We start from the raw sequence: 12841 nt of genomic DNA, 5'->3' as shown, positions 1-12841 counted from the left end.
GTAAAGAGGGAGGAGATTATGAGAGATTTAACTATAACTAATACATGTGGTCGATTGCTGAGGAAAAAAGATAGGGAATTATGATGTTGTGCATGGATTCTAGTTAAAGTAATTTGCTGTCCAAATAATTTATAGGGTTAGGCTTGAAGACGCCAGTAGAAATAGTTTGTAGGCTATATCCATAGATGATAATCAGTTAATCACGGTCAGCAATTCATCAGGATCACTTTTATTCATTGTTACAACGAGGATATACAACTGTCATTTCGCAATCATCCATATCCACAAGTTTGCCAAGCTACAAGAGTTTTAGCACATTGGACACTCATCATAGATACAAAACCTTAAGATTGGCTTTAATTTATGACAACCAATCTGATCTCAAAAGCGTGGCCCACCACACATTGCCGCAACTAGATGTGGCAAAGTGTGGCAACCAACCAAATATGTTTTGTCACAAGGATGGGTATCTCATCAGAAGGGAACTGTTTTCAAAATATAAGTCCAATAATTATGGGATAATAAATGTCATTAGGAGAGTAGGATTTGCCAACAAATAAAACCACAGAGTACAGACATTGTTTGACCCATATACTTGATGAGCAGCCATACAAAAAGGGGAAGTCAACTCTCAACAAATTGAAAATCAACTTCAAGCGCATGCTGCATAACCTTAGTTTGTAACCAAAATGCGAGTTAGGATTTACAAAAACAGCAACCCTACTCATCCTTAGATAAGATGAACTGATGATTGCGGTGGGAGCTCAACAGGCGTGCTAATAAAGCCGACAAAACTCTTCTCCCCAAAGCATCAGTGAGTATACCGCTGCTGATTGCAAATTCAATATTTTTCATTTCTTGGTCGGACTTGTGTCGCCGAACTTTGGTAGTGCCAATAGTGTGTTCAACCGGGTGAAGCCCTCCAAGGACCTCTCATCCCCACTTTCTGCATCTTCGGCATCTTCGGGAATAACCCTTTTACTCCTGGGGTTCCTTGATCTGGCTGCCATCCTTGGACTAGATCCAGTTCCCCTTCTAGTAACGGATGATCCTGATAACCCACCAGCATTGGCATCACTGTCAAGGAAAAGACAGATCACTGCACAATCATCAGTTTTCGAGGTTGGGTATTTGAACCTCCAATTCTGATTAGCATATTCAACAACACTACGAGCTGCTAAGGAGCGATCAGAGCACGAAGCAACAATCTCCACTACTTCCTGGTTGGACATGACATCCCACACCTGTAAGCAGACAGCAGTATTTTAAAATGAAATAGTTCACTTGTGAGTCAATGTTATGGATGCATATTCAAATGATAATATTTTCAATCAGAATAAACTATTCTATAACTCATTTGAAAGTCACATAAAAAAGGAAGTGCTACTCATTTTTTTATTACCCCATCTGTAGCGAGGACGATGAACTCATCCTTCTCAGTGATCTGTCTATAGGTAACTTCAGGCACAGAGATTAGCCCGAAATCCTTTAGACAGAAATCACCAAAAGCTCGTGCCATTGCTAGACCAGGGGAGTTGCAGTTAGGAAGCCAAAGGCGAGCCACATCTGGTTCATCCTGATGAGCAAAGACCCTTCCATTACATCGCTTGATTCTCCTTGCTTCCCCTATAAAATAATATTTTCATATTGTATTATGTCGTTTTCATCATTATGTCCCGTATTGCATTCGTCGAGACGAGAGAGAGAGAGAGAGAGTTCTAAGAGGACTTCAAATGGAACTAGTATTGAACAGTCAAGTATACACAAACACGTATTGACCTAGCTACGTTGTAGACTGAACTGCATATATTTCATAGAAATTGCTAGTCAAAGTGTCACCTTGGAGAACGTGACAATGTCTCCGACGGCATATATTTGAACCAGAGGGAGTACATGACTAGCATTGATTTTTAATAACAAATTCTGATATAGTGTGGAGACTGATGAAATACATTTATAATCACTAACAGGGATGGTTTACAAGTTTGAACTAAATAAATTCTGGATATGATCTTACTACTTGGTACAGTTCAGGCGTAGTTTACCTCTGGAGACAGAAGAAACATTGATCTTAATCTCTTTTACCCCTTTTTACCATTTCAAATATTTCAGTTCTCCTCACATCCCTCTATAGTACTTGGGTCAATCTACTAACTGTTCATAAGATTAAATTGTCTTATGAATTTGGGTTGTTAATACCCTTGTCATAAAGTTCTTCAGATCAGCAGACTAGTCTTGTCAGCATAGAGCTACTAAATAGACTAGTCCATTATTCCGGTTACATCAGTAACTGGCCACTTATTGTTAGTAGCAACAATTGCAGGGTGTATATCGACTGGTTCACTCCTAGCTACGAAGTAAGAATCAATCACAAGGCAGGTAGGGTGAGCTTGCAGTGCCTTATGTTGGACAATTTCAGAGTAAGGTTGATTGTGGACTGATTCCCATATCTGAAAATAAAGTTTAACCTTGTTTTGAGGGGGGAAATAGAGAAATAAACAGGCTTCTTAAGGGTTGGTCCTATTTTTTAAAATGTGACGAGGGCTCAAAATCCTGATTGTAACCATAAACCCAGCAAAAGTATTTTTCTCACATTACATGAAAATGTATTGTGAGAGCTATTGAACCTGTAAATAGCATAGATATTAGAGGGAATTTGTAAGAAACACTTTCAAAACCCTGATTCCATTACAAGCATGGAACCATGTAATTAAAAAATAATACCTTAAAAGATGCCGCTACTAGACACTGCAGAAATTATTTATGATGGAACAATATACTTAAGTGAGATGCCATCCGTTAGTAAGGTTGTTAGATAAGTCTACACGATATGTGAAGTGGCCTGTCACTCAAAGGACTGAATCAGTAGCGGTACCATGGCTGCCCATCAGAGTCCAGAACAGCAGAAACTTCATGTTTGGAAGCAAACCATCAAAACCTTTGGACATCTTGGCATAGTTTTCATGGCGTCTCGTGGCGGTTTTCTGGCTCTTGCCACACCGACGCCACGCTGCAAGCCGCCACGCCTGCGCCGTCCGCCGTGGCCCCTGCGCTGTCCACCCGCCGCCCAGCGAGATCTGCCCCCGCCTGGCCCTCCGCCCGCCTCCTCCCATCCGGATCTCCTCCGCCTTGCCGTCTCCCGTCCGCCCCCGCTGCTGATCCGGTCACCCGCCCGTTGCCTCTGCCATCTGCCCTCGCTGGCCCTCCGCCCGCCGCCGCTTGGCCCTCTGCCCGCCTCTGCCCGGTACCTCTGTCGAGTACTCGAGTAAGTGCCGAACTCCTTTGCGAATACTAGCAGCAGCACGCCAGCACAGTAAGTATATGCTATAGGCTATAGCACTACTGCTGAAGTGCTTAAGCACAAGCACTAATACTCCTCTGTGCCTCTATAGGCAATTGGATTGGGAAACAGATGCTATAGAGCTCATGGTAGGTAACAGTACCTTGATTCAATTGGATTGGTAATGGAGCAATTGGATATGTGGATTGCTTCACTAGCTCATGGTAGGTTTAGGTAACAGTACCACGTTTGAAGTTTCACTAGCACAAGAGTCAATAGCTGTAGGCAATTGGATTGGTAATGAGTCAATTAGCAAGCTCATGGTAGGTAACCTTTTATAGCAGCTAATTAGCAAGCACAACAGCCTTTAGCAAAGGCACTAGGCACTTTTGATTTCCTAAAATTCTAGACTATCACTTTTGAGCTACATTTACATCGTCATTTGCCAATTTCCTACTATCCTATACTATGATGTGTGTATTCGTCATGCCGATGTGTGTATGGCATTGCCACGCCGCGCGCCATAGGCGCTGTAAAGTTGTGAAGGTGGTGGGTTGTCATGCCTCGCCACGCCGCTGTAACAACTATGCATCTTGGAGAGATGCCAGTTGTACTAATGTCCAGGGTCCTTGGGTTTATAGCTTGGCAAAAGTAAGAAGCAGTTGCGTTGAAGCTTGCAAAACTACTACACAATAGCCCGTTGAGTATGATTTCCATAGAGTCCAACATCATTGAAATCCAAAGTTGTGGATGAATACTATGGCCATTTTGCTAGATGGAAGTTGTGCAAAGAGAGTTGGATGTCTTAATTTGGGAATGCCTGGTTGGCAGTTTACAACTCTTTACAAAGCTGATGTGAAAGGAATCATGGGAACCAGACATAAAGTCTGCTGAGACATAATTAGTCTACCTCATTGGCTTTGAGGGGTTGCCCTATCCTCTCCTAGGCTTCTTCACAATCAACAAGTTCCCTTCTGTGCAGCCAGATTCCTCATCTCGGAGAGGGTGTGAGGAGAGATACACCCTATTTTCCTAATCTTTTGGGGGTAGTCATTTAAACACTACATCAAGGCACCTGGAATCCTGAGTCATAAAAGGGGAAAATTTTAGGCATTGTATTTTGCGGTTCACGTGGGCTCTTTTCATTAATGTGTATGAGTTCTTTTTATTTGTCTAGAGTTACCGAGCTTGTCTAACCAATCTTTACCCTCTTGCACGTTAGCATATATTTATTTCTTTTCTTAGCTCAATAAAGAAAATTAGGTATTTTCAGCTTAAATTTCTCTAAATCACTAGTCTTTCATCAATATAAATATGACATTTCAACACTTCGATGATATAGTACCTTAACCTCATTAGTATTGGATAAAGCTCAGTCCCTATTGTTAAACAAAGAGGATGCTTAGAGTAGATAAAAGTATAAAACAACATGGACCAAACAGTCTCCCCACCTACCATGACACGTAGTACCTTATCCCCGACCTATGTCCTCTCTCCCTCACCGCATCCCTATGAAACCAACGGCACCAGCACTACCTGTGCCGGCACATCGGCAACAGACCTCCACCCCTGCTGACCCCGTGTGGCACTATGTCATCACCTCCTCCCTTCTCCATCACTACCCTCTGCCCCTCTGCAGCACCACCATAAAAACATGAGCAACCTCGTGCTTGTTGCCATCAGCCCATCACCCTCAACACACACAAAGGAAAAAGAAAAAAATCTCCTCCACCACGATCCTCACACTGCTGTGCCCGTGGGCAGTGAATGGGCACAAATCTCTAGGCAATCCTACAGTTGATTCTGCTGTTTATAATTTGAGAACAATACGATGATTTCACCATCATTAAAGAATATACAAAGTTTTCAAGCCACTTAGCCTTTGGCAATAAGAGAAGTTCCAAAGCAACTACTGAGGTAACAATCAAGATTTTATTTTCGCTGGCAGGTCAAACTCTCACTGAAATCAATGAATTTCCCTCCCTGAACAAGACAGAATGCACTAACGCTTGAAATCTTAGGCTAAGAGAAACAGGAAAAGAAAAGGTTGTTTCAAGAAAGATGGTAACAAACATACATTATTTGATGTATATTCATCGTAAAAGAATGAGAAGTAACAGGAAATAGAAAAGGAACTTAAGTTTGGGGAGTGAAAGAGAGTTACTTGGATGATCGGGTTTCAGGTCAACAGTTAATTGATGAGCAACCAAGCGACCATTTTGACCTCTGGTGCCTAACACAGCCCTGGAGTCACCTAAGTTCCCGACAATAAGGTCCTGACCCTGAAGATATAGAGGAATAACTTTAAGTTCTCTACATGTGAAATTCTAAAGTAACAGTAAATCCATTTTTGACAAGGAAATGGGTAACCTCATTACCTGCTTGATTAAAGTAACTGCAGTGGTTCCACTACAAATACTATCTATGTTTCGATGTAATCTAAGCTCCTTATCCATAATTCTAAAAGCCTTCCGAAATGACTCTTTCATTGTGCTGAATAATTCCCGATGTTCTTCTTTCTGTCCAGCCATGGGAGACTTGTCCTCTGCATCTGCATATGGAGATAAAGTCTCCTCTAGAACTAAGCCATCTGAATTACTGGTAGGGCTGTCCCCATAGTCGTCATATATAAAATCACGCAGCTTCAAAGGGAGAGTATCTCTTACTTTCCTCGCCATAAGATGGCCATGTGGGCCATGGCCATCAAAAACTCCACAAAAAATTGTGTCCGATCTTCCATTAAAGTTCTGTATATGATGGTGTTTCCAAGGAGTTAAATTTATATACAAAGAGAACATAATGTAATATCAAAATATTTGAAGGAGGCCAACATCTTTATTAATTCATTATGCATCTATATAATATTTAATTCCTTCAAAGACTAGAGTGTCAGAGATAGGAGGAGTTGAATCAGAAAATTTGGCATTCACTAATTTGCTCTTTTGATGTATATGCAGGTGCAACATTTGTATCCCCAATTCACAAAATGTCCCACCAAGGTCCTTTGTTTGACTGGATGCATTACATTCTGGTACCACATTGTCTACAAGTAGCCTGCTAATCAAGCACTGACTATTTCATCAAGAAAGTAACTTCCCGGCCTAAAAACATAACAGACAATGACCTTGTTTCTATATGAGCAAACTGCATAACAGAGGGATATAGAATGACAGTTGGGGAAGATGCTGAGCCATGCTCAGTATTTCATCACTTAGTCATCCAATTATTTTATTTCTTCCAAAACATCAAGGCATAAGATCTTGTTATTCTTATTGCGATGTTTATCCTGCCAAAGCCGCTTGAAATGTTGGGGGTTCAACATGTCAGATTCTTAACGTTACATCATGGTTCAATGCACCCAATTAAGACCACCGATTGTTCCTAATACTCCACGAAAACTACCGTACGCCAGATCATTAGTCCTTTCTAACTAAACTAAATGGACAACGCAGGTTGACGAAGAATCAAGAGATTCGAAAGGAAAAGGAAGTATAGTAAAGTAAAGAAGGGGTTCTCCTCTCGGAGGGCAGATATACCTCCCACACGACCATGGCGTCCTGGTTGGTGCCTTTCCTTCCCTGCCGCGTGAACAAGCAGGCTGCATTGCCCACTCCGTTCCCGGCGATCCTCCCGGGCGCCTCCTCCTCCCTCCTGCCCTCTCCCCCCTTCTCCCCCGCCTCCTCCACAGCGGTGGGCCGCTGCTCCATCGTCAGGCACGATCCCATCGACAGCGCACGCACCACATCTTGCAGGCAGTCCAGGCACCCGCCGCCCTCTCCTCCCCCTCCCCCCGACGGCGCCGCCGTCGCCACCGCTGCCGCCGTAGCCGCCGCCGTCGTGCCCCTCGATCACAAACCCACCAACCTCCTCCCACCACCAATGCCACCCAAGGTCCCACCTCGCCGCGGCCCGGCGCCGCCAAAGATTCGATCTTTGTGCGAGGGCAGTGTCGCTCGTAATCCTGATCTCGTCGTCACGGGAGGAGTGCCGACCAGCAGCCACGGGTACACGTCAGAGGGCGGTGTGCGGACGCAGCCAAAGAAGAAGGGAAAAGGGAGGGTGGGGAGAGGACAAGAATAGGTGGGGAATCCGACGGCCAAAGCGGGGAGAAAAATAGCGGAGGAACAAGTGGCTCTGCGCGGTTTGGGCGGTGGCCGAAGGGGAGGGAGGAAACAGCGGATCGATCTGCAACGCCGTCGTGCATGGGCGGGTGGGAATGGGATGGGTTTTGCTGTGTTCTTTTTTATCGGCCCATTCTATTCGGCACCTGGGTGTTCTCGGGGGCAAAACACTGGAATTTTGGATGTCGGATCCTTCTCGGCTCAATCTAACGGCCACCTCTTTCTTACTCCTCTAGATCTTCTTCTCCCTTTCTTGCACGAGCGAAGACGAGTTTTAAAAACCTAGGTATAGGTATATACTTCAGCGTATGTAGATCTAGAAGTAAAAATAAAAAGTAAAAAAGAATTGCTAATAATTAAAATTTTATATTTTTTTTCAGTACTAGGGCAATCCGTTGTGCTACTGTAGCTACATGTGCTTCCTTGGTCTCAATCTCTCTCACCGCCTACAAGCTCGCCCCTACACCCACCCTCCTGCACCCGTATCTAAGAGCTCATGTCATTGAATCCACGGTTCCAACTGAAATTCATGCTAACCTCTCTTGTTTTGACAACCTGATACTAATCCTCCCGGCAGGTCATCCCTCACCACCATGGCCAGCGGCACCCTCATCGCCCCACCCACCAACCATCTTTACTGTTGGGCCAGTCGCTGCATCACTACCATCCGTCTTCATTATCAGGCTAGTCTCCCTGCCCTGACAACTCCTTGAGTAGTTGAATTAGTCTGTGCTTCTTTAGAAGCTCAATAGTAATAAACTGGTCATGTAGGGTTCATGCAGGAGGGTGATGATATACTCCTCAATAATGTGGATTAGAATTACTTTAGGCGTCTTCTTAATCTACAGTCTCATTCACATGTAAAATGTTTAGAGCATTAGTGCCGATGGAAAATGGTTTTGCCAACTTAGCGGTACCACGCCACTGCGAAGGGTGTGACTCGATGACAAACGGGCCGCCGCTAGATGCATGACTTTCATGCACACTGACAAAAGTAGGTGGTGGAAAAACAACCTTTTGCCAATCAGTTAAGAGGCAAACTGTCGACATCAGCTAAGAGTTACATGAAGTATATTGGATCTAAGAATACACCTGGTGCCGTAAGTTAATGCAGGAAGTAAAGTGTTTTGATGTCGTGTGTTCGCAACCCTCTGTTATCATCCTACACGGCATTTATATATGTACCACGACTAGATTTATCAGAACGAATTGAGAAGGATCCCATGATCTCTCTTGGAGATGTTTTTTTGGGGGCATCCATTGTGCCACGGAAATACAGGAGTCAAGAAAAGAACAACAGAGAAGAAGCCTAGACGCATTTGGAGTTTATAGAGAAGAATACAAATTTTTTTTATTCAAAAGAATACAAATTGGGATAGAGTCAAATTGTCCTAACCGTCGGGCTGTACCATTCAGGCGGTTTGTCTTCTCAAACATATTAGAGAAAGTAAGATTGGTATGCACTGTGACGATGGAAGGGAACAAGCAAGGTTTGCCTTAGCTGGTACCTTTATCTTCAGAGATGAGCAACTTGCTACCGCGGACAAGGAGGTGAGTTGAAATCTAGTGTTTCATTCAAGCGTTGAGCCTGATGATATGGCAGATGGTGGTGGCAAGAGCTGCGATATTCCTAGATCAGACTTTTAAGGATATAGAGAGGAGTTTTCGATATCCGGTTGGATACAGCTAATTCGAATCTGACTGTGTCCGGATATGCGGTAGGAGATACGGGACTGACAAAACATGATGGATAGGGATTATCTAGCAACTGAAATCGTATTATCCGATGTTTCGAATCGAATTATGCAGATTTTGGCCCAGAACCAACAGCCCAACATGGTGACATCCAACTTGGGAAAAGGGAGGGATCGGCTGTTCTTGGACAACAATACATGATTGTTATATAGTGTGGAGATTAATTGGGTCGTGCAGAGGACGTTCCTATATGTAGTGTCTTGGTAAATTTCAAACACAATTTGTACTGGCATAAAACCTAATTCATGACTAAGTTGTTGGGCACATTACAACTAGTCAATTGGACTTGCTGTCAGTATCAGGGTTTGTATATATTATAACCTTCAAATGAAATGGATAGAGTTACAACATGGAGTCTGAATGTCCATAATGACATATCTGTGACGAGTAATGCTACATCTATAAAAAGTTCTTCAATATGTTTTGGCTGGCTTGTTACCTCGAGTTGTTAGCTGTTGCTGCTGTGTGGAGTATGAGTAGTTTGCTGGCTAATTGCCTTGTTGCCTTGTGAATTTTTTTATTTGAGTACAAACGTTACTCGTTGTAGTGGCAGCAAACCACACGAACCAGGGCAAAATCCTAAAATAGACACCATACGGCACTGTATTGACGTATTTATAAATTTAATACCTGTATTCGGTACCTTAAATACCAAAAACCCAATTTCATAACGTGGGACACTGAAAACGGATGGGCTCGACCGTTTTTGACACCTGAGATGCTGAATACGGTATTGTGTACAATATTTGGTACCTCAGATGCCGAATACAACCGAGCTATGCGCCATCGCTCTCTGTTATGCATCGTCGCTCGCGAAGAGAAGCTAGCGACTGTATTGTCCGTGTGCGTTTGAGTTTTTTTTATTTAACTCTCAATTTTATTTGAAAATCTAAAAATAATCTAAAAATTCTAAAACTTTTCATGAGCAAACTAGAGCTCACTATTAACCCTTTTTAATTGGTTTGATTCAAAAAGTCTGAGCCAATATTTAATTAAAATTCTCCAAATAAACCTATTTTTATAAATTCTATCAATTTTTAATGCATCAAATAAACTCCCAAAAATCTATAAAAATTTACTAATATTATTCTCATGTGATGTACTAATTTATAAAAATATTTCCAATCCTAGGTTATTTGGAGAAAAAGTGAGTTCCTTTGTAATGCTCTATTTATATGTATTTTTATAATTTCATATGATATTATCTTTTTAATTCAATTTGAATAAAAAATTAAATACGCAAAAAACCTAAAAAATTCATATTTGAAGACGGTGCCGCACCGGCAGGGCGTGTTCACCACCGACGACTCGTTCTGGTTCTTCCCTGGCATTGATTCAAGTGAATGTGTATAGGCAGCAAGATGGATAGCTTCAAGGCTTTCCTTGATGTGGAGAAGCAGACCAGGTCATGTTAAGATAGGTATAAGATGACTGCGATTAGCATGATCTAGCTAGCTTTATACAGTTGTTTGCTCTGTCCTGGCCTAGCCAGGTGAAATATATGCTTCCTGGTTCTGCAACGCTGATCTGAGCAGTGTAGAGCATTAGACTCATATCTTGTGACAGATGTATTCTTTTGTTATCGTCGAATTTATATGTTGTGGACTTGTGGTACGATGGTATGATGGTATTATGCTCTAATGTGACAGATAAGTATGTTACCCCTTCCGTTTCGCTATATTTCTCAATGCCCACCATTGCGCACAGATAAAAAAAATTTGGCAAAAATCCAAAAAAGACAAAATAGGCGGCAAGATGAGAAAATTCTAATCCACCATATGATCATTCAAATATGCACAAAACCTTAAAAAAATCAAAATAGACAACATACGACACCATATTTAATTTTTTATTCAAATTAAATTAAAAAGATAATATCACATGAAATGATAAAAATACATATAAATAGAGCATTACAAAGGAACTCACTTTTTCCCCAAGTAAACTAGGGTTAGAAATATTTTTATAAATTAGTACATCACATGAGAAGAATATTAGTGAATTGTTCTAGATTTTTGAGAATTTATTTGAGGCATTAGAAATTGCTAGAATTTATAAAAATAGGTTTATTTGGAGAATTTTAATTAAATATTGGCTCAGACCTTTTAGATCAAATCAATTAAAACGGGTTGATAGTGAGCTCTAGTTTGCTCATGAAAACGTTTAGAATTTTTGGACTATTTTTATATTTTCAAATAAAATTGGAAGCTAAATAAAAAAAACTCAAACGCATACGTACAACACAGTTGCTAGCTTCTCTTTGCGAGCGACGATGCGCAGCAGAGAGCGACGACGCATAGCTCAGCTATATTCGGCACCTGAGGTGCCGAGTACAGTACATAATGCCATATTTGGCACCTCAGGTGCTGAAAACGATGGAGCCCATCCGTTTTCGGTGTCTCACGTTCCAAAATTGGGTTTTCGGTATTTGAGGTGCCAAATACAGGTGCGAAATTTGTACACGTCAATATGTTATCTATTTTGACAAATACGGTGTTATATGTTGTCTATTTTTGGATTTTGCCCCACGAACCACGCAAAGTCCGTCTACGGCGCTCAAGTGTTTTAGGCCAATCCAGCACTCAATTTTTGGGCCATCCATCCACCTGATCCAACAACCCATATTTTGTCACAATCCCGCCACGAGTCCCTCCAACGCTCTGCCGCCACTTGATGTGCTCGTGCATGCAGCTTGCCCATGAGCCACCCCAGCATGCCCTCGCCCTGCCGCCGCCTTCACCGCATCATTCCTTGAATCCAGTGACCTTCTCCACCGTCTCTCTCTCGCCCCGCCCTTCTTCCTCATCTCCAGCGACGGTGTGATACTCCCGCACCAATACTGCCCAAGTGATGGTCCTTCACTTTTCATGCCCAGTGGCACACCCCTATGTCCACCACCACCATCTAGCCGACTTGCCATCAATGGCCTTACCTTTAAGCTTGCGCGATCTCTCGTGAAAATCCCACATCCGGAAACCAAAATCCTAACTGTAACCATGCCAGAGCAATTCTTTTTTTTTATGCGTCTCTACTGGGTACAGCTATAGTATATATTCATTTACGAACACACATCCCTCACCCAACACATGCACACCCATACCTACAATTACACACAGCTTAGAAGATCGTGTCTCTAAAGGGAGCAGAACCAATCGAGATTTTGCATGTGACTGACACGTCGTAGTATCACATGTAAGAGGCAACAGAATTATTATTTGGGGGCAAACCCTAGTAAGACACGAGTGTCTCTAGGGCTCAAACACTCGTGGGCACAGAGCGAACCATCGCTCTTATCGGAGCAATTCATAGTCACCGGAGGAAGAGAGGCCGACCAGAGCTCGTATCAATGGGCAGATCAGAAGGAACAAAAATTGGGTGCTGGAGGAAGAAATGCTCGAGTGAGGTATAGCTTTTCCATTTTCATTTTCATAACATTACTCTAGACCAAGGTTTACAAAACAGTTTGGGGTACGGAAATTGAGACAAACGGTAACCGAAAAATCACGGTTATCACGATAACCGCTCAAAATTCGGTAAGAATTTGCTCAAAATTCATACGGTCAAATTTGAAATTTTGCGAGAATTCAAACCGAATCGACCGAACGATAACCGGTCAGTTTGCACTGGTAACTGACCGAATTCAGCGATTTATCGAGTGCATTTTCTGAATTTTTCGCATTGTCAG

The 12841-nt window shown here is 42.4% G+C and overlaps 1 protein-coding gene across 1 annotated transcript; it reads right to left on the bottom strand.

Moving 5' to 3' along the window:
* Positions 1-471: 471 nt before the first annotated feature.
* LOC133900729 (probable protein phosphatase 2C 75) lies at positions 472-7463 on the bottom strand. The gene is made up of 5 exons (XM_062341951.1): positions 6817-7463; positions 5659-6027; positions 5445-5562; positions 1403-1626; positions 472-1244 (listed from the first exon to the last, which is right to left on the bottom strand). The coding sequence occupies exons 1-5, from the start codon at positions 7003-7005 to the stop codon at positions 852-854; spliced, it is 1293 nt and encodes a 430-aa protein (XP_062197935.1). The 5' UTR covers positions 7006-7463; the 3' UTR covers positions 472-851.
* Positions 7464-12841: the final 5378 nt, after the last annotated feature.

This window comes from Phragmites australis, chromosome 19, assembly GCF_958298935.1.
Source record: "Phragmites australis chromosome 19, lpPhrAust1.1, whole genome shotgun sequence".
NCBI lineage: Eukaryota > Viridiplantae > Streptophyta > Magnoliopsida > Poales > Poaceae > Phragmites > Phragmites australis.
This window is presented reverse-complemented; position numbering and strand designations above follow the sequence as displayed.